Source organism: Oryx dammah, unplaced genomic scaffold, assembly GCF_014754425.2.
Source record: "Oryx dammah isolate SB20612 unplaced genomic scaffold, SCBI_Odam_1.1 HiC_scaffold_5, whole genome shotgun sequence".
NCBI lineage: Eukaryota > Metazoa > Chordata > Mammalia > Artiodactyla > Bovidae > Oryx > Oryx dammah.
The window spans coordinates 66,175,613-66,202,408 of record NW_024070189.1 but is presented as its reverse complement, the minus strand read 5'-3'; the positions used below and the strand labels follow the sequence as shown (position 1 = coordinate 66,202,408).

The following is a 26,796-nucleotide window of genomic DNA, read 5'->3' as shown; positions in this document are numbered from 1 at the left end:
AGGAGGAGGCGGAGACGGCTGGCAGGCGGCGGCCAGGCGAGCGCGGCGGCCGGACCGGGGCCATGGCGCCCGCGCAGCGCCCGCTGCTGCCGCTGCTGCTACTGCTGCTGCCGCTGCCGCCGCCGCCCTTCGCGCACGGCGAGGACGCCGCCCGCGCCAACTCGGACCGCTACGCCGTCTACTGGAACCGCAGCAACCCCAGGTGAGCGCGGCCGCGGGCGGGGACCGCGCGCCAGGAGACCCCGGACTCCCCCACCCCAGTCTGGCCTCCCACCCCGGGCTCGGGGCGCCCGTGCGCGCTGCCCCCAGTAGTGGGGGCGCCCGTTTCCCACCGGAGCCTCCAGGGAGTTCCGGCCACCGGAGTTTGGGGGACTCACTCTGCGTGCATCTCCCCCCGGGGCGCCCCTCCGCCTACAGGTTTGGGAGACTTGGCGCCCTGCATGGCTCGGAGCGCCGCCGGCCCAGGAGTTTGGGGATGCCCTCTGGCACCCTCAGAAGCCGTTTGGCCCTGAGTTCCCTCCCCGGTCTTGGGGGACCCAGTGCTCGGGTCTCTCCGGGACCTCCGCTAGCTTTAGAGTTGGTGGGAATGCCCAGGAATCTTGTCACTGAGCCGCGCCCAGAGGTAAGGGACTGAGGTGGGGGACCGTGGCCCTGCAGGGGAGGGTTCCTCAGGCGCGTTCTGTCGGAGGCTCCCCAGATGAACTTGGGGAAGTTGGAATGCCCCTCCCCGTGGACCAGTGTCCACATCTGCTCCAGGGGGTCCCTGGTCCGGGGTTTCAAAGGGACGGAGAGACTAAGGCACGGAGGAGGCTCGGGGTCTGTCCCCAGAGTCCTGATCAGGCAGTGTCCTCCGCTGTCCTCCTCGCACTGACTGGGAAACTGAGGTGCGGAGGGGCCAAGCAGCTGGCTCAAGGTCATGGTGAGGGGAGCAGAGCTGGGGCTAGGACCCAGGTGCCCCACCCGCCTGCCTGCAGACCTCCTCTAGGTCGGGTACTGAGTACGGTCTGGGGGCAGCGGGAGCCCCTGAAACTCAAGCGAGAAAAGTTTGCTGGGAACTGACCACATCCTGGTCAGCAGTGGAAGCCTTGGACCATCTGGGGTCTGGGAGGAGGGAGTGGGCTGGGGGTCCCATGGGAGATGGGATCTAGGGTCCTACAGCTCCCGGCCCGCCCCACTGTCAGGATCACGGTCATATCCAGGCCAGCTGGGCTGCTCGTGGGGGCAGGGGCGCCCGCCTCCCTGCCCCCTGATCCTCTGCCTGCAGTCACTTTCTTTCGGTTTTCAAGCACCAGCCGAACTGCCTGCCTTTCAAGCCAGCGGTACCCCGCCATCCCCTCGCCGTCCCCTGCTGTCCTCGGTCCTGCAGAAAGTTGCATAAAGGACTGTCTTTCGGCCAGCCCTGGGACCAGGGCAGCCTGTGTCCCAGGTCGGGGCAGGGAGCCTACGCAGACACCCCTCTCATTTGCCCGGCTGTGGGGTCAGCCCCACGGCTGAGGGCAGAGAACCGGGGTCGAGGAGGGACGGCTGGGCTGCTATGGAGCAGGTTCCCTGCACCGCCCGCCCCACTGGTCACATGTGGGTTTGATTACGGTTCTTCCCTGCCGAGCAGGGAGCAGGGAGCCCAGCGGGCAGCGCTTCCCCAGCGCAAGTTTTTGGTTTCAGCCTCGGAATCTCGTCCCAACGTGGCCTGTCCTTTGTTCTAGCAAACGCCAGACCCGCCAGGAGCTTCCAACGGGGACTGGGATGGAAGGGGGTTGCGGGGGCCAGTCGCTGCCCCACCTGCCACAGGGCTGCAGGCGGGATGCCGGCTGGGAAGGAGGCAGCCCCTGAGGCCGGCTCTGTCCAGCCGCTCAGCCGCCTCCTGTTGCTGACCCGACAGCTCTCTCTGACCAGCCGCCCGAAGGGACAGCCTCACTGTCCAGCACAGACCCTGGCGGTCAGGCCTGGCCTCTCCTCTGCCTCCTCCTGCTTGGGGAGTCCTGGGTGGGAGGTGACCTCCCCGACTTCCTGGAGCAGGGCCTGGGGTCTCAGAAGCCCTTCGCCTGGGAACCCCGGTTGGGTCAAGAATTAGGGCTCCATTCACCACCAAGGTTGGGGATCTCTGCTAATGGGTGGCCTCCTTGGGAGGTTGGGTATACTGGGGTGCCTGGAGTGGAATCTGTGTCCAGAGACTGGGTGAGTGCCGGGCACAGGAGGAGGTTGCTGCCCAGCCTCAGGCTCTGGGGGCACCCAGAATGGACATTTCCTGAGGGTGCCCAGTCGTGGGGGCAGCTGCCAGGGTGCAGGGAGAGGTGTGAAGTCGGCGGGTGGGCCTGATATGGGAGGCAGTGCTTTGAGCAGAGACGAGAGACAGGCCTGCGTGGGGACAGGGGAGAATGGGGTTGAAATAGGGAGACTGGTGGCGGCGGCCAACAGAGGAGCCAGGAAATGCAGGGACAGGCTGTGCAGGGTGGGGGGCACACACAAAAGGCACTGCGTTGGGAAGGGGACCGAGCCAGGGTTGGGCCACCTCAGGTGGGGTACTGTCAGGCAGCAGAGGAGCCACGGGGATGCATGCGGGCTGGTGGAGGACCACCAGGCCCAGGCAGTGCTGCAGTGAGGCCGGCCACCCTCGCCTGGCTGGCCTGTACCTGCGCCGAGGTAATGAGTGTGTGGCTGTGTTTCCCCAATTGCGTTCTCCTGCTGTGCCGTGGATTTCCTGTGAACATGAGGCTGGCCGATGCTGCCAGGGAGCCCCGCACCCACCTCCACCGCCACTGAAGGGTGGAGACTGGGTCTAGCCATGGACCCCTCACCGGCCGGCTGTTCAGCCGTCTATCCGTCTGGTCCCCACCTGAGCTGGGCACTGTGAGTCTGGCTGCCGGGTGTCTCTGGGCCTGTCTGTGGCCGGATTGGCCTGGGCCGGGCATCCCAGCGGGCTGCTTCTGGGGCTGTGGGGGTGCAGGGACACCTCGGAGGCTCACTGGGCTGCAGGGCATGTCCACCCTGTAGCTGTGTGTTCTTTCTCATGCTGTTCAGGAGTCCCGAGTCCCGGGAGGTGCACAGCTGTGTGTATGGAGCACACACACTGCCCACCCCCACTGCCACACAGACACTCAAGTGCCTACGTGTGTTTGGCAGCCCTGGCCCTGTGTGTCTGCACACGTTTCCGCATGTGTGTGCCTGGAGAACACATGTGTGCAGGGAGCATGCATGTTTGCAGCAGTGTGTCTGGGTGTGGAGTGTGTGTGTGTATCTGTGCATGCAGATCAACACCTGGGGAGAAGGTGTGTCTATATGTGGGGTGCACGCGTGTCTTTGGAATGTCTTCATGGCGCACACACGTGTCTGTGTGTACGGCCTGGCTCTGAGGGCCCCAGTGCGGGGGCTGACAGCCCACACCAGAGGGGGTTGATCACAGCTTGCCCTCCGTGCCCACCTGACTGCTCTTCCAGCCCATCCTCCAGCCCAGGTGGGTCCCTGCTGGGGGTATGTCTCCGGGTCTTATGGGCTGGGCTCCTTGCTGCCCATGGTGCAGAGGGGCCATCGAGATTCAGAGCTGGCACTGGCAGGGACCCTCCTGTTCCTGAATTCTCCACCTGGTTGGAAGTCTGCAGCCTGGGTAGACCCAGTGGTGCAGACCCTGACTGCCTCCCTGATTGCCCTTGGGTGTGGGCAGCGGCCACGTTCCCATCTCAAATGACCAGGGGGAAGATAGTGACTAGGACTACGTCCTCCCTGAGGGGGTGTCGGGCATCCCTGGTGCCTGCCAGCCTTGCCCAGGCCTCCAGGGAACTGGCTTTGAAGGGGGCGATGCCATATTTTGCCGCATGAGGCTTTTTTGTTTTGTTTGAAAGAAGCTCATCCACTCGACTTAAGGGGGACTTGGAGAGTGAGGACCCATGGACCTGGGAGTCTTGGGGTCTGAGGGTGTGGTCTGGGGGGCCATGGAGGGCTGGAGCTCGGACTTGGGGATCTGGGAAGCCCTTGGGCTAGTGGCTTGACTGCTCAGAGCCCCCTGAGTCGTGTTTCCACTGTGAAGTGGGGTGGCGGGCTGTGCCCCTCTGTGGATGGCAGCAGGGCGGGCCTGGTGTGGATGGGCGAGGCATGGATGTGACCCCAAGGGACCAGAGGCCCCCGACAGGGAGGGGAAACGGAGGCCATTTCTGCCTGCAGGCAAGCAGGGAGGCTCCAGACCGGCCCGCAGTGTATCTGCAGCAGCAGCGAGGTTCAGGTGGTTGTGCAGGGGGGGAACCGCAGTGCTGGGGTCGGGGGGGGGCAGTTCTGAGGTGCCCCCACCTGCTGGCAGCCTGGGCTCTGAGGCTGGGATCCACAGGCTCCCTTTCCCCAGCCTTGGTCCCTCCCCATGGTGGACAACTGCCTCTCACCCCCACCCTGGGCAGCTCAGCGTGCAGAGGAGGAAACTGAGGCAGCAGCTGAGGACTGGGGGAAGGGGAGGGACTGGCCTCTAGCCTGCCTGGGAGCTGGGCCTGGGGAAGGGGCGGCCATCTCTGACCTCAGGGGCCCTCAGCAGATGTCCCCTGAGGGTCATGGGTCCCTCGAGGCCGCAGGTGCAGAGGTGGCTGAACTTGGGATGCGCAGGTGTGTGAACGGGGGGTCTGGGAGGCAGGGTTCCTGCAGGTTCGATGGCTCGTTCTGCAGCCCCTGAGCCAAGCCTAGTGCAGGGTCCTGCCTCGGCAGCAGGTCCCCTCCCCTCACCAAGGCACCCAGCACGGACCAGCCTCAACCCCCATCCCCCTGGCATTGCTTTGGGGAAATTATCTGTGGTGGACAGTTCCAAAAGGAGGGCTTGACTGTGTCCCCTGCCCAGTGGGCCAGGCAAGGAAGGGCATGGCCACCTTTATGCTGCCCCATTGTGGACACACAGCTGAGAGCTTGGAGCACACAATCCAGACTCCGAGCTCTGTGGGCTGGCCCTGGTCGAGGCTCACCCCCATACCCACTCCCATACGGGGTCTTGCCTTCGAGGGGCTCTGTTTGCCACCCCGGCCACGCACCCCCTCATCTCGCCTGTCTGCTTCATGGGTCGGGCTCCCCATTGTGCCCCCGTTTCATGGACCCAGGGAAAGTGATTTACCCGTGGCCAGGAGGAAGTTATGTCCAGTGGGGGGACCCCCTCTGAGAGGCATGCAGGTCTGGGGCTGGCTGAGGAGTGCGGAGACACCATACACACGGTAGGGGCTGAGGAGGGCGAGGTGACCCAGGCAGGCATGCCCCATGGACTGGGCACCCAGGCCTCCTGCCTGAGACCAAGGCACGGGGGGGTGTGGGCTGACCCTGTGGCCCTTCCCTCACCTTCCCCCCCCCCCACCCTGCCCCATTTGTTTCACCTCCTTCTCATGGTGGGGCCTGTGCCTCAGTTTACCCTGCACCTACAAGGCCATAATGGTCCTTTCTCGGTTGATGCTGCACTATCGTAAGGCCATGATTTTCTTTCCTTTTTCTTTAAAGCCTTTTCTTATATATTTATTGGGCTGTGCCAGGTCTTGGTTGCAGCATGCGGGATCTTCGAGCTTCTTTGTGGCACGTGGGATTTAGTTCCCTGACCTGGGATGGAACCCAGGCCCCCTGCATTGGGAGCGTGGAGTCTTAGCCACCAGATCCCCAGGGAAGTCTTGAGGCCCTAATTTCCAGTGAAGTCCCAGCCTTGGCCTTTGGGGTCCCTGCTGTCCATTTGGGCAGGCCTGGGTGTCTCTTTGCTGGGGTCTTCATTGGCATCTCTGAGCCCTTTAGTAGGAGCTGTGAAATGGCTCAGACCAGGGAGACAAGAGACAGAGAGTCAGAGAGTGAAGGGGACAGACTCCCCCGCCTGCCCACCCCTGCCTCAGTTTCCAGGTTAGGAAGGCAGCCCAGCACCCCACTCCCATTTTGGGTGAGACTCCTAATTAGTTTCTGTGCTGTTAACATCTAATGACTTGACTGTCGCCTGACTGTAGCTAATTAGCTGCAGGCCGGGTGGTTACCAGAGGAAAGGGTGGTAGGTGGGGTTGGAGTGGCTGCCTGCAGGGTGGACATTGGCAGGGGGCGGGCAGGGTGAACCACTGGGGGAGAAGGTGTAGAGGTTGGGGGTGGGGAGGTCTGAAGCCTCAGGGAGCCCTGTGTCTGGGAACCATCCCAAGTCAGTCATTAACCCCTTAGTGAGAATTTCGATCTGTATCTACTGCTCCCAGGGATCATTTGCATATCAGGCCTCGGCACTGGTGGAGGAAAAGAAGGCTTTGTCTTGCTCTCACCAGGCTCAGCTTGGGGTGGGGTCCATCTCCCCTGCCTTGATGCTACCCTGACCAGGGGCGAGGCGTCAGCTTGGAACTGGGAATGCCAATGCAAGGTCATGGCTATCTTAGAGCAGGGAAGGGAGAAAAATGTCCATTTTGGCTCCCAGAGCTCAGGTGTGGGGGTGGGTGTGGGGGTGGGTGGGGGGGCTTCTCCTGGGATCTGCCTACCTAGGGTCCTGGTTTCCCCACCTTGAGGCAGCTTTCTGCTCCCCATGACTCTATCACCTCAAAGACCTCGAGCGTTTGGCCTTTGACCGACAAACATGTATTGAGCACCACTGTATACTGGGCTCATGCTGGCCACCAAGCAAGGTACAGAGAAGGAGGCTGACCCCTGGAAGGGAGACAGTGGACTGTGTAACGGTATAAATATGATGTCCAGAAGAGATGAGTTGGGGAAAGTAGGGAAAGGCTTGTCAGGCTGAGGGAACAGTGTGTGCAATGGCCCTGGGACAGGAACAGGAGCAGTCCCGAGGCTGACATGGCTGGAAGGGAGTGAGCTGGGGAAGTCAGAGGGTGATGAGGTTGAGGGTGGGGCCATATGAGGCCCCATGAGCCTGGGAGGACTGTGGATTTTGTTCTGAGTGATGGGGAGCCAATAGAAGGCTTTGAGCCAGTGGATGGCGAGGTCTGATGGACACTCAGAAAAGTGAGTCCTGGATTTTGGGGGGCCCGAGTGGGACCTGGTGTCCAGCCTCTGACCCAGCAAAGCAGCTTTGGCCGCTGATATTCTAATGAAGGTGAGCTGGGGAGACCTGATGGTGCTGGTGTCAAGAGGGGAGGAAAGCCAGCATGATGGGGAAAGACAGGCAGGAGAAAGGGGAGACAGTGCAACCCACCTTTTCTCCAGAAGTGCCCTGCCTGGAGTCACAGTCTCTTTCAGGCTGAACGGACATCCCTGGCATCAAGCCAGGGACAAGAGGGAAACTGAGGCCCGGAGGCCAGGACCAGGACTCCCCCGCCTCTGCCCATGGCTCTCCGTCACAGCCTCCCCGGCAGGGCCTGCTGGGGTGAGGATGGTCCCTGGGCAGCTGCTGGGCCGTGGCTGTCATCGATTGGTTGATCAATTGGGCTTTCAATGGGGCCGGGAAGGAGTGAAAATGACTTTTCAAAAAGCCTGGAGCAGCTTCTGCATCGATCGTGCCCAAGGGGCCGGAGGACGTGGCTGGTCAATGAGACGCCTGTGCCCGGCCAGCCGCGGAGCGGCCCATGGGATGGGCAGGCTCCCAGCCCCACTCAGGGCTGCCCTGCATCTATGGGGTGCCTGCTCTGTGCACAGCTGAAGTTCTCCCATCCACCTCAGGGACCATCTCCATGACAGAGTTGGAAACTGAGTCTTTGAGAAGAGAAGGCAAGACCCAGCCGGGCTCCATCCTGGGTTGGAACAAGATGAGGTTTCTCAGCCCCCAACGGACCTGCACTGCCAGACACATTTATTCTGCAAAGGCCTTCCCATTTCTGCGGGAGGGAGTGGGCACCCTATTCCTGGGTGAACCCCGTGCAGCAGGGAAGGGCTGGGAGTGAATCCACTCCCCCTACTCCCCAACCAGAAATTCTCTGAACCTTGACTTCAGCCACAGACTTGATATCATCATCCGGGGTCCCTCCTGATGGGTGGGGAAACTGAGGGACTATGGGCCGGTCCCCTGCCTGCCTTCTTCCCAGCTCGAAGGTCCCTGGAGCCCTCGCCCCCGCCTGACACAGTCTCAGGGTGGCGGGGGGCCAGCCAATGCCATCTGATCATCCAGCCGCCCCCTCAGGTGCCAGCTGTGCCAGTTAGTGCTCCTGGTATGGGGGCCGCCTTGCTCCCTTCCGTGGTCCAGGGCGGCTGGCACATGGGCACAGAGGTAGCGGCGGGGCCGGGGCCCCAGTGGCCTCGCCCTCCCTTGCTGCCACCGCCCCTCACCAGGCCTCAGTTTCCCTGCTGGTGTGAGGAGGGAGAAGGTGGAGGAGCCTGCCCCCAACCCTCTGCTGCCAGGCCTTTTATGTGCTAATAATCCCCTCTTGGGAGGCCCCCTTGTCCCCCCTCGGTCCAGGCCGCGTTTACATGACAGGGACCCGGGGGACGGCGTCCCGGAGATCTAAGGACTCCTGACGCTGTAGCCGGAGGCATTGATGGAAGGGGAGCTCCCTGTCCCTCGCTCAGCTGACCTCCATCCTTGCCTGATGAGGCTGGGTCAAGGGGGCCCCCAGGGAAAGGGGTACAGGCTCTGTGACAGCTGAGGAGACCTCCAGGGCCAAGGCTGGGAGGCAGAGCTGGTGGGCTAAGGCATCAGGGGTGGGGAATCAGGGAGTTGTGGGGTAGCTGCCAGATTTTGGAGGCTCTGGAGGGAGGACGAAGAATGTCACTCAGGGTGGAAGGGGTGGGGCTGAGGGGGGTCAAACCCAGGGCACCCCTGAGTTGGACTGAGGGATGGGGGTGTCTGAGCATCCTTCATGTCAAGCCCTGCCCCTCTGGGGATACAGGAGAGGGGCTAAGCTTGTCTCAGAGAGGCAGGGATAACTGACCTGTGTCCCAGGTACCCTGGGTTGTCTTGGCAGGCAGATCTGCAGAAGGGAAACAGGAGGCTGTCTCTGGGGATGGCATGGAGGGCTGCCTGGAGGAGGGGGCATTGAAGTCAAGCAGTTAAAGCTTTTGGAGTGGGACTTCCTGGTGGGGGGGTTATCTTGTCCCAGGCCTGTGTGGCTGAAGGGCCCAGATGTGGATTCTGCAGGGGATTGGGGGTCTGGAGGGCTGTGAGTCACAGGGCGCCTGCTTGGGTGCATGTGGTTACCCAGAATGCCTGGGGGCAGGCCCTCTTCCCTGGGACAAACCTCACTGTGGGCCTGGGGCTCAGGGCTAGTCTAGGTCTTCAGGCGCCTGCTCTGGTCTTGGTGTGGCAGGGTTGTTGTACCAGGCAGGAGACCATGGGCTCAGACCCTGGCACCTGACTGTGGGCAGGGTGTACCCCCTACACACAACCCTTTGCCCTTCCCCCATCTCCGACTTACTCTTTTCCCCTGCACTGACCCATCACCCACACACCCTCCCAGGGTTCCCCATCCCCCTGTGCTGACTAGTGACCCCTCCTCATTTACCCTTTCGCTGAGTCTGCGCTTGTCTCCTGCACTGACCCATCAACTCCACACCCTCCCCGGGCTCCCCATCCCCAGGCCCCGCCCCTTCCCTGCGCTGACCAATGACCCCTCCCCATTTACCCCATCCGTTAACTTTCCCTTTTCTCTTGCACTAACCTGTCACCCTACTTCCGGCCCCTGCTCCGCATCCCTGAGCCCCCCTCCCCCGCACTGACCGCCGGCCCCGCCCCCAGGTTCCACGCGGGCGCAGCAGACGACGGCGGCGGCTACACCGTAGAGGTGAGCATCAACGACTACCTGGACATTTACTGCCCGCACTACGGGGCGCCGCTGCCGCCGGCCGAGCGCATGGAGCACTATGTGCTGTACATGGTCAACGGCGAAGGCCACGCCTCCTGCGACCACAGGCAGCGCGGCTTCAAGCGCTGGGAGTGCAACCGGCCCGCGGCGCCCGGGGGCCCGCTCAAGTTCTCCGAGAAGTTCCAGCTCTTCACGCCCTTCTCTCTGGGCTTTGAGTTCCGCCCGGGCCACGAGTACTACTACATCTGTGAGTAGGGGCGGGCTCCTTCCTCCTCCCCCACTCTCCTCTCCCCTCCCCTTCCCTCCTCCTTCCTTGGCCGGGGCCTCTGGTCTCCATCCTCGCCCCCTCGGCCTGCGGGTCAGCCTCTAGGTCGCTGAGCCAGTGGCCCCACGGTCAATTCGTCTTACCCTGAGACCAGGGGGGGCCATCCCATGTTGCACTGAAGCCAGAAACTAGGCCTGCCTACTCTGGTCGGGGAGGAGGGATGGAGGACCACCACCCCCGCTCCCCCACCCCTGCGCCCCGCCCCTCCCCCGTCTCTCCCCCTCGCACCCGACCGAGAGCCCAGATTCCCAGAGGAGTGTGGAGGCGTTTCAAGGTTGGAGGCAGCCTTGGTCCAGGTCTACTGGGCATTCATGCCATGCTGTAGGCCTGGGGGGACGGGCAGGTAAACTGTCCCCGCCTCTGCTGGGGTTAGGGCCTCCCGAGGGGCCCCTTCTTCCTCCTCCCCACCAAATGCCAAGGGCAGGGCCTGGCGTGGCAGAGTGTGCCCAGGGTTCAAGTTCCCAGTAGCCAGGCCTCAGCAGCCCCTAGTCTCTGAGAATCTGAGAACGAGAGGGTCCCCCATAGCCCCTGCCAAGATGGGGGCCCAGGAAACCCACCTAGGCCCAAGGCGGTGGCTCTGAGGGGTTGTGCGGCCCCATTTCTCAGCGTCCTGGAGGCTGATGGGGAGCAGGTGGGGAGGGGGCCTGCCCCCCACCCCCCAACCCAACTCCCGCCCCAGCTTCTGGGAGGGACCCAGTGCCTCACCACCCTAGTTCCCGCTGAGTCAAATTAAACTCTACGAGGCTCCATTTCCTCCTTTCTCTGCTCTATTTGGATTTTTTCCTTTTAATTCAGGGAAGAAGAGGGTGGGGGAGGGGAAGAAGGTGTTTAAATTAAGTCCCTGTAATGTAAGAAAAATTACATTTTTCTTTCCAAGATGGGAGTTTCATAAAGATAATTATTGTAATTATTCGTCCTATCTCTGTGACGAATGTTATTTTTATTACGTGCTTTTTATCTTCATCTCCCAGCACGAGGGGCTTCTGGGGGGCAGGCAGAGGTGACAGCCACAAAGAGGACCAGCCAAGAACACAGGCAGGGACGGGCCCGGCCGCAGCCATGTGGTGCCTGCACCTGTTCACCTGTGTGAAGTCCGCCACCCACGGAGCCCTAGGCCTCCCTCCCTGTCCCTAGCCTGGCCCCCAAGCCCCTCTTTCCTGACTCATGGCCAGTGCTCTTGGACCTCCCCTGGCCCCCAAGTGGACCAAGAAGCACAGAGCCCTATGGTGGAATTTTAGGTGTGAGGACTCAGTGCACTTCAACCTCCAAGTGACCCTGGGCCTTGTGGGTCACTGTCCAAGGGAGGCCGGATGCTGCTTCCTTCCCAGGCCTAGTGGGCTCAGGCAGTCACCCAGTTGGGGCTTCCCTGGTGACATAGTGATAATAAATCTGACTGCCAATACAGGAGACACAAGAGATGTGGGTTCGATTCCTGAGTCAGGAAGGTCCCCTGGAAGAGGGCATGACAACCCACTCCAGTATCCCTGCCTGGAGAATCCCATGGACAGAGGAGCCTGCTGGGCTACAGTCCATGGGATCACAAAGAGTGGGACACGACTGAGTGTGCATGCACACCGAAGCACCTACCTTGGGCCATGTGAGGCCTAGATAGGGGGTGACTTGCCAACATCGCAGATCCCTAACAGCAGGGATTTGATCTCAGGTCAATCATTTGTTTGTTTTTGGGTTTTTTTGCTATTTGATTTTGTTTTGTTTTAGTTTTGGCTGCACTGTGTGGCATGTGGGATCTTAGTTCTCTGATGAAGGATTGAACTCCTGGACCACCAGGGGATTCCTTTTATTTGCTTATTGAAAACACACATTTTTATTCATCACCTTTGAACCTTGCCCTGTGCTGCCCTGGGGTAAGATGGAATCAGACATAGACACCCCACCCCCATCTCTGGGGTTAGGAGTCATCGAAGTGAGGGGCAAAGGGAGCCTGCAAGAAGACTTCTGGGAACTCATGGGCATTATGTCTAGGCCTTTGATGTATGATGAGGAGTTTTATGTGTGGATTCCCCTACCTGGGGTCAGGCTTGGGTCATGGGCATGGGGAAGGAGATGCAGTCCCAAGAGGTCCCAGGCACCAAGAGTCCCCTGCCCTACTAATCCCCAACCCCTCTCTTCCAGCTGCCACACCGCCCAATGCTGTGGACCAACCCTGCCTGCGACTGAAGGTTTATGTGAGGCCAACCAGTAAGTGCTTTGGGGTCAATGGGGTCCTCAACTCACAGAACCCACTGAGTGGTCAGTGGAATCAGGAAGGAGGTGGTGACAGTGTACCCTAGGGAGTCCCACAACTTCACCAATGGCTGGGACAGTCCCTGCAAATGGGGCCATGTCAGACCTTCAAGAATGAAGTTTTGGGGCTTCCCTGGTGGTCTAGTGGTTAAGAATTCTCCTGCCAGTGCAGAGGGCGTGGGTTCGATCCCTAGTCTGGGAAGATCCCATATGCTGCAGAGCAACTAAGCCTATGTACCACAACTATTGAAGCCTATGTCCCTAGAGCCTGTGCTTGGCAACAAGAAGAGAAGGAGCCAAAATGAGAAGCCCACACAATGCAATGAAGAATATCCCCTGTCTGCTGCAACTAGAGAGAGCCTGTGTGCTGCAGTGAAGACCCAGTGCAACCAAAAACAAATTTAAGAAAGAATGAAGGTTGAAGTCTGCAGCTGGGCCTCCCTGAGGCTGAAGCCCTCTGTACCGAGTGGACTTCAGGAAAGTTCTCTAGAATACCCATGTTCTGAGCTCTTGAAACATCCTGATACTCAGAGGGAAGGGGGATTCCCATGGCCTCACCACTTTACCCGCCTCCAGGCACAGCTCCTGCTAGTTGCCACGCTCTGTATTAGAGGTGTTGCCCCAGAGGTACAGGGACATAGATCCCTTAGAGCAGGGTCATGATCTCAGGTCAATCATCTGGTTACACTGTTTTTAATTTTTGCTGTTTGATTTTATTTTGTTTTTGGCTGCACTGTGCACCATGTTCAATCTTAGTTCCCCAATCAAGGATTAAACCCGTGCCCTCTGCAGTGAAAACCTGGAGTCCTAACCACTGCCAGGGAAGTCCTGAAAAAGGTGTTTAGCAACATTGGGTCTTGAGGTCTGGGAAGCAGGGTGGGGGTGGGTGGGCCTGCCACTGACCGCCCTGTCTCTTTGTCCCCCTACAGACGAGACTCTGTATGAGGCCCCCGAGCCCATCTTCACCAGCAATAACTCCTGCAGTGGCCTGGGCAGCTGCCAGCTCTTCCTCAGCACTGTCCCTGTGCTGTGGACCCTCCTGGGCTCCTAGCCTGCCACAGGACACTGGCTCCACCTCAATGGCCCGCCTCTGAGACCAAATAGAGACGCCACTCCTCCCACCACTGGTGCTGCTCTGTGAGGTGGGGCTGTCCACACGTCCCAGGCTGGCTGGGGCAGGGGCAGCCAAGGCGCCCCCAACCCGTGCCCGAGAGGCTGGTTGTCCGCCCAGCTGGTGGCCACGCCATCTTGTCTGGAGGCCCTGGTGAACCAGGGGACCTCTTGGCAATGTTGGATTTTTGTTTTGTTTTTAGTGTATTTTTCATGGTTGGATCGGAAGGACTTGAGTTTCTAATTTAATTTATTCCTTGCTGTCGCCTGTGACTTTGGGAAGGAAACAGAATGGATGGATGGGGCAGGGGTTCCCAGCCCACTGGGAGAAGGGGAACCAGGGACCCCTGGCTTGGTCATTCCATTTCTTGGTCCTGGCTGGAGGTGACCGTGGAGTGGACCCCCAGGTGCCCTGGGACAGGCTGGCCTGAGGCAGAAGGGGCAGGCAGGTAGTGAGTTCCCCTGACTCTCGTCCGTGGGCCCTCAGACCCCCATCAACCCAGCTCTTCCCTCCTCCCTTCCGGTCATTATCTCCCAGAGCAGAAACCACGGGGTTTCACTGGAGGTCACCATGGAGCCCTGGTCCTGGGAATCATAGCATCCTAGTATCTTAGCGATGTCTTAGACCCCCTCGTCCCCTCAGCCTCGCACAATCACCCCAGAGGCAGAGAAGACGTTACATTTCTGTAAATAGAGCCAGCAAGTATATACTGTGATTTATTTTTACTGTATTCCTGAGGATGGACTGGAATGTTTCTTTTTTTTCTCACCCCTTCATGTGGGGGGAAGGGTCTTTTATTTTGGCGGGGGTGGGGTAGACTTTTTAGCGTAGGAAGCTGCACTTCGCAATAAGCTCCTTTGTCTGTCAGACCCCCTTCCCTCTCCTCTATGACTAATGTTTGTAAGAAAAATGGAAAACAGGACAAAACAAAACTGGGGGGAAGGGGGCATTGAACATCACCACCCAAAAGAGAAACCCCTTCTGGAAGATACTTTAATGAAGTAAACAGCTCATTTATACAGATTTCATATTTCTACCCGCCTTTCCTGATCTGTGTTTTATATATATTATATATAAATATATATGGTGCGTGGCCGCTGGGAGCCGGCTCAGGCACACCGGCGGTGGGGGGGCTTTTGTAGGGGTCGTGGGCGGGCGGCCTTGCCACGCCTGGAGCTGGCGACGGGGCCTCCCCCAGTCCGTCACGATCAACTTTGGATTCTGTATTTTTTTATAATAAAATGAGCGTAAGCATCCAGGGTGTGTATTTGTATTTGGGGCCTGCCAGTCCTTGTTGGAGGGGTGCTTTGAGCTCATAATTTGGGGTTGGGTCTGGGATCTGCTGGGGAGCAGTGTCTGCAGACCGTAGGGCTGATGGTGAATCTTTGCTTCTGGGTGTGTGTCGTTTGGGTGCAGGGCCCTGGCATGAGCATTTGTGGGGTGCTGTGCCTTTTTTCACCTCCCTGGGAAATGGAAACAAGCCCCTTCTCCCCAGGGCAGCTATGGGGAGGCCGGGAAGAGGCGGGGCTGCCTTTGAGTACACAGCAGGGGCTTATTAAATGTCCACCACCTGACGCACCTGAGCAGGTTGGAACCCCCAGGCCCCAGGGCCAGTCGTTTCCCGTACCCTTCATCCATGCTGGGGGGCGGTCCCCAGGTTCTACGACAGGTCTCTTAGGATCCTACCAAGTTCTATGTGTGGTGGTCCACTGCCTAAGACTCTGAGCTCCCAATGTAGGGGGTTCGGGTTCGATCCTGATCAGAGAACTAGATCTGACATGCCACAGCTAAAGATCCTGAGTGCCACAGTGGAGACTGAAGGTCTCTCATGCCACAACTAAGACCTGGTGCAGCCAAACAATAAAACAATGGAAAAAAAAGTTCCATGTCATCTTGGTCGCCAAGCTCTGCCAAGGTATGACTTAGTGTCCCCAGTGACTCCAGGCCAGTGTGGAGGTTTGTCTGTCATCTCGAATCCCCTCCCAGCTTCCCGGCGGCATGTATCAGAGGGTTGTGGAGTCCCAGGGGCCTTCACCCCAGCCTGGCCCAGGAGAGGCACAGAGTGGGGCTGAGGGAGGGGGCCTTAGGGCTGCTCCTCGCCTCAGTGCCACCCGAGGGGACTGTAGCATCCCCAGCACAATGAGTGGAGAGGGAAGGCTCTGGGCTAATTAATTCGGCCGTGCTGGGTCCGGCGACGGGGGCTGCCTCTTAATGAGGCCAGCGAGCGACACAAAGACCCCTGTGTGCACCCCACCCGCCCTGCCCAGCATCGAGGGACGCAGGGTGGCCATAGTGCAGAGTGCCATGGAGGGAGAGCCGAGGGACGCCTGCACGCAGAGGCTTCCTTTGCCCACCCTTCCCGAGACCCCTCACCCAAACACCCCAACTCGACCGCAGGGCTGGAGGGAACTGGTGAGAAGGGGTTAAATGTGAGGATTGTGGGGCAGAATCGTAGCAGCTCATCTTGATTGTTACTAAAAAATTTATTGAGATATAATTGACATACCACACAAGCCATCCGTTTCAAGTACAATTTCACAATTTCTATTCATTTATAGGGTTGAGCAACCATCACTACTATCTGATTCCAGAACATTCCATCACCCCCAAAATAACCCTACTCCTGCCCCAGCCCCTGACAACCAGGAACCCACTCTCTGTGTCTGTGGATTGGCCTGGATGTTTCCCATCAGTGGAATCACACCCTGTGTGTTCTTCTGTGTTTGCTTCTGTCACTGAGCATAGTGTTCTCAGGGACCATCCATATGGTAGCGAGTGTCAGGGCTTCTCTCCTTTTCAGGGCTGAGTAATATTCCAATCCGTGGAAGGGTGACATTCTGTCCATCTACCAGTTTATAGACATTTGGGCTTATAGACATTTTAACTATTATGAGGACTTTGTTATTTCTGAGACAAAGTTTCAACACAGAAGGTAACCTGGGATGGGTAAGTACAAAGAGTTCTGTTCTCACACTGGGGTCTTTGCACATGTTACCCCAGCAGACCACACCTGGCTCTCTCCCCAACCCCCTTTATTTATTTTTTTTTTCCCAACCCCCTTTAAATATGTCCCATTTCCCGTCTCGACCTCCCTGGTCAAGCAGAGTGCCATGGAGGTCAAGCAGTCCTCACCCCACCCCCCGCTGTCAAATCTCTGATATTTTTATTTGTCCATCCATCTTCCCTATGGGCTGAGAGTCCCCAGAGGAGAGGAGAACTGGTCCACAGTCGTGTCTCCCCTGGGACCTGTCATCTACCATGGCACAGACACACATACACACATATACAGAGAAACCACACAGACTTGTCCACCTGTGCGCCCCCTCTATGGGCAGGTGCTTGCACTTGGGGCCTCGGTCTCTCAGGAAACAGGCCGTCCATCACTGGCCACTGGTAATGGCTTTGAAAGCCCGCACCAAGGTGCAGGGTAGCCCCCACTCCTGGGGCTGCACTGGGCACAGCAGGTACCCCAGGCGGCCATGGGTATGCGGGTCCCGTGTGTACCTGGTGGTTCCCCATGGAAAGAGGGTTGGGAGGTGGGGTGGGAGAACCCTGAGGTTCCCCTCACATCATGACTGTCACTCTTGGGTGGAGCTGGGCTTCCTGGTCGGGTACCTTTTTGATTTGTGGACATCTTGGTTTGGGGGATCAACGCCCACAGTCACAGGAAGTCACCGCAGGCCCTCCCCTCTGGGTCACTGTGTCCCCATCTAGTCTGAGAAGAAGCCCCAGGCCATGCCTTGGGCCCCCAACTCTGGGACCATGACAGAAGGGGCTCGCACATTGCCCTCCGGACTGGTGGGGACCACTCTGGCTTTCAGGGGGTCTGATCAAGTCCCTTGACCACAGGCACGCAGTGGGTCATATCAGAGGAAAGACCACTGTTCCAGAGGCCCTGGGCTCACTTCCCCTCTCCAGGTGCCTCCACCCCCTCCTCCCGCCTGACACCTGCTCCCTCAGGGACCCTCCGACATGATGCCCCACCGTCCACGTTTCCCGCATCAGTGTCAGCATCCCCAGCGAACATTCAGTGAGCACCTCCTGTGTGCAGTCAGTGCTGAGCCTTCCCTCAGTCTGTGGGGTCAGGGCAAGGATGCTGAGTCCTGCCCTGGTGGTCTCTGGGCCCCATATTTGGGGGCATATGGGTCGTGGGAGGAGGCCACAGTGATGGGCACCCGGGGCCTGGTTGCAGGTGGCCATGCACAGACAAATGAAAAGTGAGTTCACAGCCTGGGAGCCCCCGAGGAGCTATAAACCACCACAAGATGACACACAAGCTGGAAATTAAGAGGCTGCAGCTGGGCTAGTGAGGCCGGTGGGGCTGAGACAGGCAATTGTGATGGACGGGAGGCAGGAGACCCTCCCACCCTCAATTTCCCATCCCGGCTTGCACGTGATGGCTCTTATTGGACCTATGCTGGAGATGATCACTAGGACTGGGGTTGGGTGTGGATGGGGGCAAGGCAGTTGGAGAGGGGAGGGAGGGGCTCAAATGTGGGGCTCAGGGCAGGTGCAGGACAGGGACAGATTGCTGGAGATTCAGGTACTTCTTTGCACGGTCTTGTGGGAGGCTGGGAGGGAGGGGGCGGGGCAAAGAGATGGCTAAAGGGGTGGTACACAGGAGGCTCTGGGGCAGGACTGGAGGCCAGGAAGGAGTGAACTCTGGGTGGGGTCTGCTGAGCCTGAGGCCTCAGCTTCCCCCCAGGGAGGTGTTCAGGAGGCCACTGACCCTCCCTGTCTCTTCCCTGCACTGTCACCTGCTGCAGGAGAACTGCACCCCAGCCATCCTCTCCTCGCTCTCAGGAGCCAGCTGGGAACCTCGGCGCAGAGGCAGAGAGGTTGGGGGCCAGACCCCTCTCTCTGAGGCCAGAGAGACTTTCCCAGGGGGCTGCCAGCCTGACAGCCCCTGCCTTGCCCCATTGATCCCAAAACAGAGACTGAGGCCCAGAGGCGATCTATGGGCCCTAATGGAGATGCAGTCCCTGGGGAAGGGAATGGACGAGTGGTGGAGGAGACCCCTCTCCAGTGCAGAGGGGGAAACTGAGGCCCCACAGGTCAATGAGGGTGGATCCAGGGTGAGCCCCAGGGCTCCCTGGGGCCAGAAGTTGGATCTGGGTGACTCCACCAGTTCCAGCCCCTCTGTGCAAGGATGGTGCGCAGAGAGGCAGAGGGTGGGGGTGGGGTGGGGGTAGGGGCTATTGTCTATGGCGTTCCCAGAGTCTCTGGTCTACCAGGCCTCCCTCCTCCGCGGCTTCCCTGATTCAGGGGTCTGCACTGACCTGTTGAGGCGGCGGAGTGGGGTCGGGGCGGGGAGGGGACTGAGGCAGCCTCCGGGCCTTGTCCCACCCCCACGGCGCCCGACGGGAGGAAGAAGAGGCAAGAGGCGGTGCTGGGCCCCGGGGACCCTCGGGCGGGTTGGAGTGGGGGCCGGAGAGCCAGCCGCTCCTCTCACAAAGTTTGCGGGTCTAAGTGCTGAAAAGCCTCCTGCAGCCCCTGGGATCGGCCGGCGGGCGGGCGTGGGGGGACGGCAGTGGGGACTGAGGCTGGGGGGCGCCCCCACCGGAAAAGGCCTTGACCCTGAGATAGGAGTGGCATCCGGGAACCCCACCCCACGCCGCGGAACCAAAGGTCCCGGCTCCCGCACCCCTCCCTCTGCTCCAATTCCTGCATGGCTCCCCAACACTTAGGACAGGGTCCCACCCCTCTAGTGAGGCCCCGCCCACTGCGCCCCGCCACCCAGGCGGGTCCTCCACCCCACCCGCGCCACGGTACCCTGCGCGCCTTCCCTTACGAAAGGGCGTCACTTCGTCCTCGAAGATCCCACTCTGGGCCTCAGTTTGCGCGTTTACGAAGTGGGGGCGTGAGCTCCGGTGTTGGGGGTGGGGGAGGACGGGCAGGCATGGTCGAGCAGTCGGCTTCCCCAGGACTCAAGTTTCCCCAGGTGTGCGAAGTGGTGCAAGGCCTGGGTCCCAGCCCCCTATTCAGCCTCTCTCTCCATTGGGGACCGCCCCCCCCCACTCCCCACTGGGCCTCAGTTGACTTCTCTACTAGCAGAAGAGACCCAGCTGAGACTCATTTTACAGATGAGACGCCGAGGCCGGAGGAGGGCCCCCACAGCTGGGACCTGGCCGTCACCGAGGGGTGGATGAGGAGGGAGGCAGCCAGCGGCTCAGGCGGGTCCGGAGTCTTTATTATGGGCAGAACCCTCCGCAGCGGCTCCGCTGGAGCGCCTGAGCGGGCGGCGCGCGGCGGCAGGACCGGCGTTGGGAGTCCTCCTTAAGCTGCAAAAATGAGAGCCTGCTATTACCCTGCTGCAGGGGGCACGCCGAAAGGGCCCTCCCTCCGCGCTTCTGCCTCCGCGCCGCCTGGCAGGCGCGCCAGAGTTATGGTTTGCAATATTCTGCTCCCCTCTGGGCCGAGTGTTAATGACGCAGCGCCGCCCCCGGCCCCGCGCACCCGGGGGTCTTTATTAGCATCATGCATCATGCCTGCAGCTCCGCTGAGGTTAGAGACGTCCGGTGGCCAGGAGGGGAAACTGAGGCACAGAGAGGTTAGTGCCCCACCTGGCCGAGGGTATAGCTGTAGGCATCAGACAGACTGGGGTTTCATCATAGTGGCCTCTGCCACCCACCATGCTTGAGTCATCGGTCTTCTCAGAACCTCAGTTTGCTGGCCCAGAAAATGGTGCTATAGTGGCACGTGGTGGGTCCTCTGCCCGAGGTGGGGGGGTTCTTTTATTTTTTAAGTCTATTTTTTTATTCCTTATTTGGCTGTGCTGGGTCCCAGCAGAGGCATGCAGGACCCTTTACTTGAGGGAGTGGGACAGAGGATGAGATGATTGGATGGCATCATCAACACAATGGACATGAGTTTGAGCAAACTCCAGGAGATAATGAAGGACAGGGGAGACTGGTGTGCATGGGGTTGCAAAGAGTTGGACACCATTGAACAACTGAACAACAACATGGGATCTATCTCCCCAATCAGGGATTGAACCTGGGCCCCCTGCATCAGGAGGGTGGAGTCTTAGCCAGTCTTCCCTGAACCACCAGGGAAGTTCCCTGCCTGGGGGATTCTCCATGACCAGAATGGCCCCATAAAGGCAGGACTTTCGGTTCTCCCCCACCCCCCGTGACCCCAGCATCTGGCACAATGTCAGCCAGCCCCCACTGAACATTTGTTGAATGACTTACTGAATGTGTTTGGTGCATGGACTCCAACTTGAGTGCTTCTGCTCACCAGCAAGGTTGGCGGCGCTGGCCTTCTCTGGCGCTGGTTCCTCAGGGAAGGCCTGGGTGTGGGGAGGTAGTGGGGAATGGCCTCTCTCAGACGAGGGGGGCAGAGGGGGCACCACAGGAGTCAGCCCTGCTGGCTGGCAGATCTTTAAATTAAAATACATATATACACCAGATAAATAACCCAGCCCACATCCTGGTGACAGGCGGAATTAAGTCGCCTGGTTGGAGACCCTGCAGCAGTGGCTGGGGTGGGGGTTGGGGAGGCGTTGCTGGCTTCTTGCCCCTGGACCACCCTTCATTCTATTGGGGAACATCTCAGCACCCCTGGAGCCTGCTGGGGACCTGGGGGAACTTTAGGGGTCAGCAAAATCTGGGTCTGAGACCTGAATTCTGAGCCCCAGGATGTGCGTCCAGGACCTGGTCCTACTGGATAAGACACCCCCCGCCCCAACCCAGTCCGTGGCACTGGATGTGGGGCTGGGATACAACACGTTTGAATCCTGGTTGGGCCCCTCCCCTCCCGGAGGTAACAGTCCTGGTAACCCCCCGACCCCGTCAGGTTGGCTGCGAGAGAGACCCCTCTCTGAGTTCAGGGGGAGGCCCCTGTGGGGCCCACATGGCTGAGGGCTGCTCCCGGGCCCCATCCCTCTGCCTGAGCGCGGCCCGGAGGGCCGGAGGGGGCAGAAAGGGAGTTTTCAATTAAGGAGCAGCTAATCACCCAGCAAGGGCCGTTCTGGGGCCCAGTAAATCTATTATGAAAAGCCTCTAAATGTATGTAAAACCGGCCTCCACAATCCTGGGATTAGGCCTCCGGGAGGGGAAACCGAGGCGCGGGCTGGCTGGTGGATTAGCGGAGTGAGGCCCCTGAAGGGTTGGGGGAAGCTGTCCCTAGGGGTGGGCAAAGGGGGAGCAATCTCCCTCTGAGGAAGCCAGGACCAGTGTTCAGCAAGGGTCTGAGGCCCAGATAGACCCGGAGTGAAGGTAAAGATTCTGCCTGCAATGCAAGAGACGCAGGTTTGATCCCTGGGTCTGGAAGATCCCCTGGAGGAGGGCATGGCTACCCACTCTAGTATTCTTGCCTGGAGAATCCCCATGGACAGAGGAGCCTGGTGGGCTACAGCCTATGGGGTCGCAAAGAGTTGGACACGACTTAGCAACTAAACAACAACAATTCCTTTGTGCCTTTATTGAGCACCTGCAGTTTGCCAAGCCCAGTGCTGACAGCAAAGAGTAAACAAGAAGGAGGGAGCCTGGTGCCTGGGCAGCTTGGGGTCTGTGTGCGTGCCTATGTGCTCAATCGTGTCTGACTCTTTGCAACCCCATGGACTGCAGCCCGCCAGGCTCTTCTGTCCATGGGATTTTCCATACAAGAATACTGGAGTGGGTTGCCATTTCCTTCGCCAGTGGATCTTCCCAACCCAGGGATCGAACCTGCATCTCTTGTGGCTCCTGCACTGGCAGGTGGGTTTTTTACCACCAGTGCCACCTGGGCAGCTTGGGATCTGGTGGGAGATAGATGTCCGCTGGACAAAGGATGAATCCATGAAGAGGTTGCCGCAGGTGGAGTCAGTGAAGGCTGGAGCCCAGGAAGGGCCGAGGTTGGCATGGGAGGAGGCTGGCAGATAAGAATCTCGTCTCTCCTTCTGAGGGGGCAACAAGAGAGTCCTGTGAGGCTTTTAGCCTAACTGGCCCTGTCCTCCTATCCCTGTCCCCCTCCCAGCATCCTTTGCGGAACACTGACCCTCAAAGGCCATCTCCCTCTGGGGCTCAGTTTCTCCAGCGTGGTCCCCGCATTCCCGCTGACCCCATCTGACCTTCATGCTCCACGAGTCTGCTAATTATCCTTGGCCCAGCTGCTTCCTCCTCTCCTCCTGAGGTCGTTGATCCTTTCCTACAGAATCCCTTCCAGGCACCCAGGTGCGAGCGGAGGAGGAGGAGGCGCGCCCTGCCCAGAGGCCTGAGCACATGGCAGCGAGCCGTGTCTACTAGCCTTGGCAGCAGCCAGTGGGGCCTTCTCTGGGCCCCTGGCCTGGCTTTGGTCCAGCCACCTGTATGTACCTGCCTCCCAGGTGCTGGGAAATGAACAGAAGGCCGATGATTCCCATGACTCAGCTGGGTCCAGGCCCCAAAATTCCCCCAGGTCACCGGCAAGGCTGTGTGGTCAGCGGGGATGGGGAGGCCTTGGTGAAGCCGGCCTGGGGTATGGGCCTCGATGGGCTGCCAGCTCTCGCTGTGTGATGTAAGAGGTCGTGTGTGCCCTCTTGTGACTCAGTTTCCCCGAGTTGTCATCAGCGAAGGCTTGAGGCTGTTCCCAGCACTAGGGGGTGTAGGGGGGGCCCCAGGTGCCCTCCCCATCGGCCTGGCCGTCAGTCAGGCCCGAGGGGCCCCTTCAAGTCGTCACGGCCCAGCAGTGGTCGCGGGAGGGATTATTCCGGCCTGTCCAGGATGGACTCAAGTGGAACCGACGCTGACGAGCGGAACGCGCCCCTGCGGGCCAGGCCTGCCTGCCTTTGTCCGCCGCCAGCCCCGCCTGCCTGCCTTCACAGACATCGCCTCCAGCACTGCACAGCACAGCCCCCAGCCCGGCACTCAGCTGTGGCCCCCACCAGGCAAGGCCAGCACAAAACTCCACTGGGCCTTTGGCAGAGCAGCTTCTGGCCTGGAGCTTTGGCTGAGCCCCTTCCCAGCCTCAGTTTCCCCATCTGTAGCATGGGTGTGCCCGCCGTGACTGCCCATGGGTAGTCTAAGGATTGATGGGGCCATGTGGGCAGAAGCAGGAGACAGGGGCAGACACCCTCCCTGAGCTGCTGCAGTTTTCCCAGGGGTGCTTGGCCCAGCCCTCCGCCCGATCATACCACCGAGCCTTTGTCCAGGAAATTCGAGGTGGCAGGGATAACGGATCTGCTGGAGGCCTGAAAGGAGCCGAGGCAAATGCTGTTGACCCCTGACCCCGGCCCCCTAATCCCAGGGTTGAGGCCCTCACTGGGAGGGGCCCTGAGAGATAGGCCCGGGTGTGACCCTCGCCCCAGGCGCCAAGGGGGGCTTCCGGGTCAGGGTCATAGGGGCTTTGGAGAACACATCAGTCCCCTTGGCCACGTGTCTGGTCACCACCCTGCAGAGGCCTGCAGAAGAAACTGAGGGCCAGCAGAGCTGTCGGCAGCCCCAAGGCCCTGCCACCTCCCGGCTGGTGACCAGAGGCCAGCAGCTACCCTTTTTGAGCCTGAAAACGGGAAGGTCTAGAAAGGCTGGGGGCCTTGGAAGGCTGCTCACAGCCACGCTGGGTATCCCAACTCACAAGTGGCTCTGTGCCTCAGTGTACCCCTCTGGGCTGAGGGATGGCTAAGAAGGTACATGGCCCTGGTGTCCCCTCTGGGAAGGCCCCCGCAGACCCTGGCCTGGAGTGAGGGAGGAGTTTTCTGATTGGACTGCCCTCCTCTGATCTAGATCCCTCCATTGCTCCCACTCATGTCAAGACAGTTTTCCCCACCCAGACAAAGGCTGCAGAAACAGTGATGAAAGCTTTGGCCATCAAGCTCTGTGGCCTGGCTTCTCATCTCAGTTCCCCTTCCCCACATATGAGTCCACGGGTAAGATGCCTTCTTCTCTGGCCCTCCCCCGGTGGCCAGGGCTGTTGTGAAGATAAAATGAGGAAACGCAGTAATCAGGCTGAGCCCGGTGCTGGGCATACAGCTGGCATTCAATAGATACAGCTCTGGATGGCGCTGGACATCAGCCCTGGCTCTGGTCCTGACCTAGGGCCACCGTGCATGAGCGTTCTGCCTCTCTCTGCTTCTACTGGCCTGGCAGGACTGGCTGAGGAGAGACTGAGACAATTAATAAGCAGATGCTTGCTAAATGCCCGAGGAAGAACAGGGTGAAGGGATGAGGGGAGGTGGGTGTCCTGGCTTCTGGCAGCTGAGGCGACTTAGACTGCCGGCTCCTTGGAGGCCCCCTCTAGGAACCTGCACTGAAGATTAAACGATTCCCCACCGCTGGCTGGCTGCGATGCGTTCACACGCTCGGGCGCCCCTGCACTCCCCGGCGGCCGCGTGTCTGTTCCACCCTGCCGAGCTGTTCCCCACGATCAATTTCAATTTGGCCTGGTCTCTGCCTCTGCAGCCTGGCCCTCCTTGGGGGCTGGGGCTGGGGAAGGGGAGGTGGTGGCTTCCTCAGCCTGCCCACCCCCAGGTCCTAGCACCTGTGTCTGGTGCCAGTTGCTGTCCCCTTTCTGGGCCTCTGTTTCCCAGAAATAATGAAATGGGGAGGGGAAGGCAGCCTGGGGTCATGCCTGTTTCATCTGACCTCCTGCATTTCTTGAGTGCCAACTGTGTGCCAGATTCTATGTGGGATGCTGGGAACATGGTGGGAACCAAAGTAGACAAAATTGAGATGGGCTTAATCAGGGCAAGTTAATTGGGCCTGGAGGGGTTTGGGGAGGGGGAAGGGAAGCACATGCAAAGGCCCTGAGGCAGCCGGAGGAACACAGGGAGGCCTGTGTGGCAGGAGCAGGTTAGGATATCAGGCAGGGAACCATGGAGGAGCCCAGTGACAGTATTACTCAATGTTAATCAACAGCATTTATTTAGTGCCGACTGTTTGCCTCATCTCCCTGGACCTCACAGCTACCCTTTATGTGCTCAGTTGTGTCTGACTCTTTCGCCACCCCATGGACCGTAGCCCACCAGGCTCCTCTGTCCATCGGATTTCTCGGGCCAGAATATTGGAGTGGGTTGCCATTTCCTCCTCCAGGGGATCTTCCCCACATCTCCTGTGTCTTCTGCTCTGCAGTAAGATTCTTTACCAGTGAGTGCTTGGGGGAAGATTGAAAATTGAAGCCAAAGAGGGGGGTTTCCGGCCAGGGTTATCATCTAGCAGAGCTGGGGTTTGGTCCCCACTCAGATAGTCCCAGGATCCCAGTGGTGGTGCCAGGACAGTGGTAGGGCCCGTCATTCCCTCTGCAGTGCACTGTCAGCCACCATGCTGCACCCCCCAATCCAGGCACCCCTCTCCTCCCCACCACTATTCGGGGGCTCCTGGCCCCCTTCAATTTCTGGGGTAAGGAAGGACATAAATTGGGTCCAGAGTCCCTGGAGTTTGACTTAAATTCACCTGTCCTTCTGGGTGACCCTGGGTCATGCCTGTCCCTTTTGTGCCTCTGTTTCCCATCTTGTAACAAGAGACTCTGGGAGACTCTCTGCTCTCAGACTAAGGTGGAGGAGGGTATGAAGTTCCCCTCTCCTGGCTTTGAACAACCCTGCAGCCCTGCTCAGGCCTGGACTTGCCCTGTGCACCTGGCGGGCAGTGACCCCCCACCCCTGCCGCTGTACGCCCCGGGGAGGGGGTACCCCCGGCCCCAGCCCGAGTGGTGCGCCTGGTCCCCGTGCGCATACCTGGTTGTGTGCCCAATGGCCCTGCGCCCTCCCTGGGGCCCGACCCAGGCTATGTGCCCAGCGGCCCCGTGCCCTCCCTGGGCCCCACGCGGCTCCAGCTCCGGCCGCCGCTAGGTGGAGCGAGGAGGCCGGTGGAGAGGCCGCGCGGGAGGACGCGCGCTCTGGAGCGCGGAATCCCCTTACGGCTCCGCGCTTAAGCCCCTTGCCCTGCAGACAGGGAAGCGCGCCGCCCCCCGGGCGGGACAGCCTGGGAGGGGTGCGCGTGGGGAGCGGGAGGGGTGGATCCGGAGCGCTCAGTGAGGTCCCACCACCGACCCGACCTTGACCCCCGACTCCTGCGGATGCTGGTGTCCGGGGAGGTTGAGACTGCCTGCCTCCAGCGTGCACGGGCATTCGAGAATCCTTTTGGGTCCGGTCCTCAGGACCCGCTTCCCATCCCCAGGCAAGGACTCAGTGTCAGGACAGACAGGTGGGCTTCTCTGAGGAAGTGGCCTTGCAGCTGACCTGGAGCCTGAGGGATCCTGAGCAGACCGAGCGTTCTGCAGCAGGGGGGCAGCTTCCCCCCACCCCAAGGTGGGCTGCAGGCCACCCCCATTCCAGACCTTCCTATGCCATAGGAGGGGGGTGATGCACTTTAGTTTTGTGCAGAGAGTACTGGGGAGCCATGGTGGGTGAGAGCAGGAGAGTGGTATTGTGTAAGTTACTTTGTTTCCCAGCTCCCAGCACAGGCAGGGGTGAGGGCCCTGGTGGGCCAGGGGGAGGCTGGGGGGTCCAGGTGGGGCCTGGGCAGGGATGGAGCAGGAAGGCTCAAGATGTGGATGGCCTGAGTGGGCTC

The 26,796-nt window shown here is 59.9% G+C and overlaps 1 protein-coding gene across 1 annotated transcript; it reads left to right on the top strand.

Annotated features, from left to right (window-relative positions):
• The first annotated feature begins 35 nt into the window (after positions 1 to 35).
• Positions 36 to 14,589, top strand: EFNA2 (ephrin A2). The gene is made up of 4 exons (XM_040240198.1): positions 36 to 202; positions 9,587 to 9,900; positions 12,112 to 12,177; positions 13,152 to 14,589. Exons 1-4 carry the CDS (start codon positions 63 to 65, stop codon positions 13,271 to 13,273), a joined length of 642 nt encoding a protein of 213 aa, XP_040096132.1. The 5' UTR covers positions 36 to 62; the 3' UTR covers positions 13,274 to 14,589.
• The last annotated feature ends 12,207 nt before the right edge of the window (positions 14,590 to 26,796 follow it).

Excerpts from the sequence above, each read along its gene's own strand:
- EFNA2 (XM_040240198.1), top strand. The coding sequence starts at position 63 with ATGGCGCCCGCGCAGCGCCCGCTGCTGCCGCTGCTGCTACTGCTGCTG. Across the intron at positions 203-9,586 it reads TGGAACCGCAGCAACCCCAG|GTTCCACGCGGGCGCAGCAG; the intron begins GTGAGCGCGGCC and ends CCCCGCCCCCAG. Across the intron at positions 9,901-12,111 it reads CCACGAGTACTACTACATCT|CTGCCACACCGCCCAATGCT; the intron begins GTGAGTAGGGGC and ends CCTCTCTTCCAG.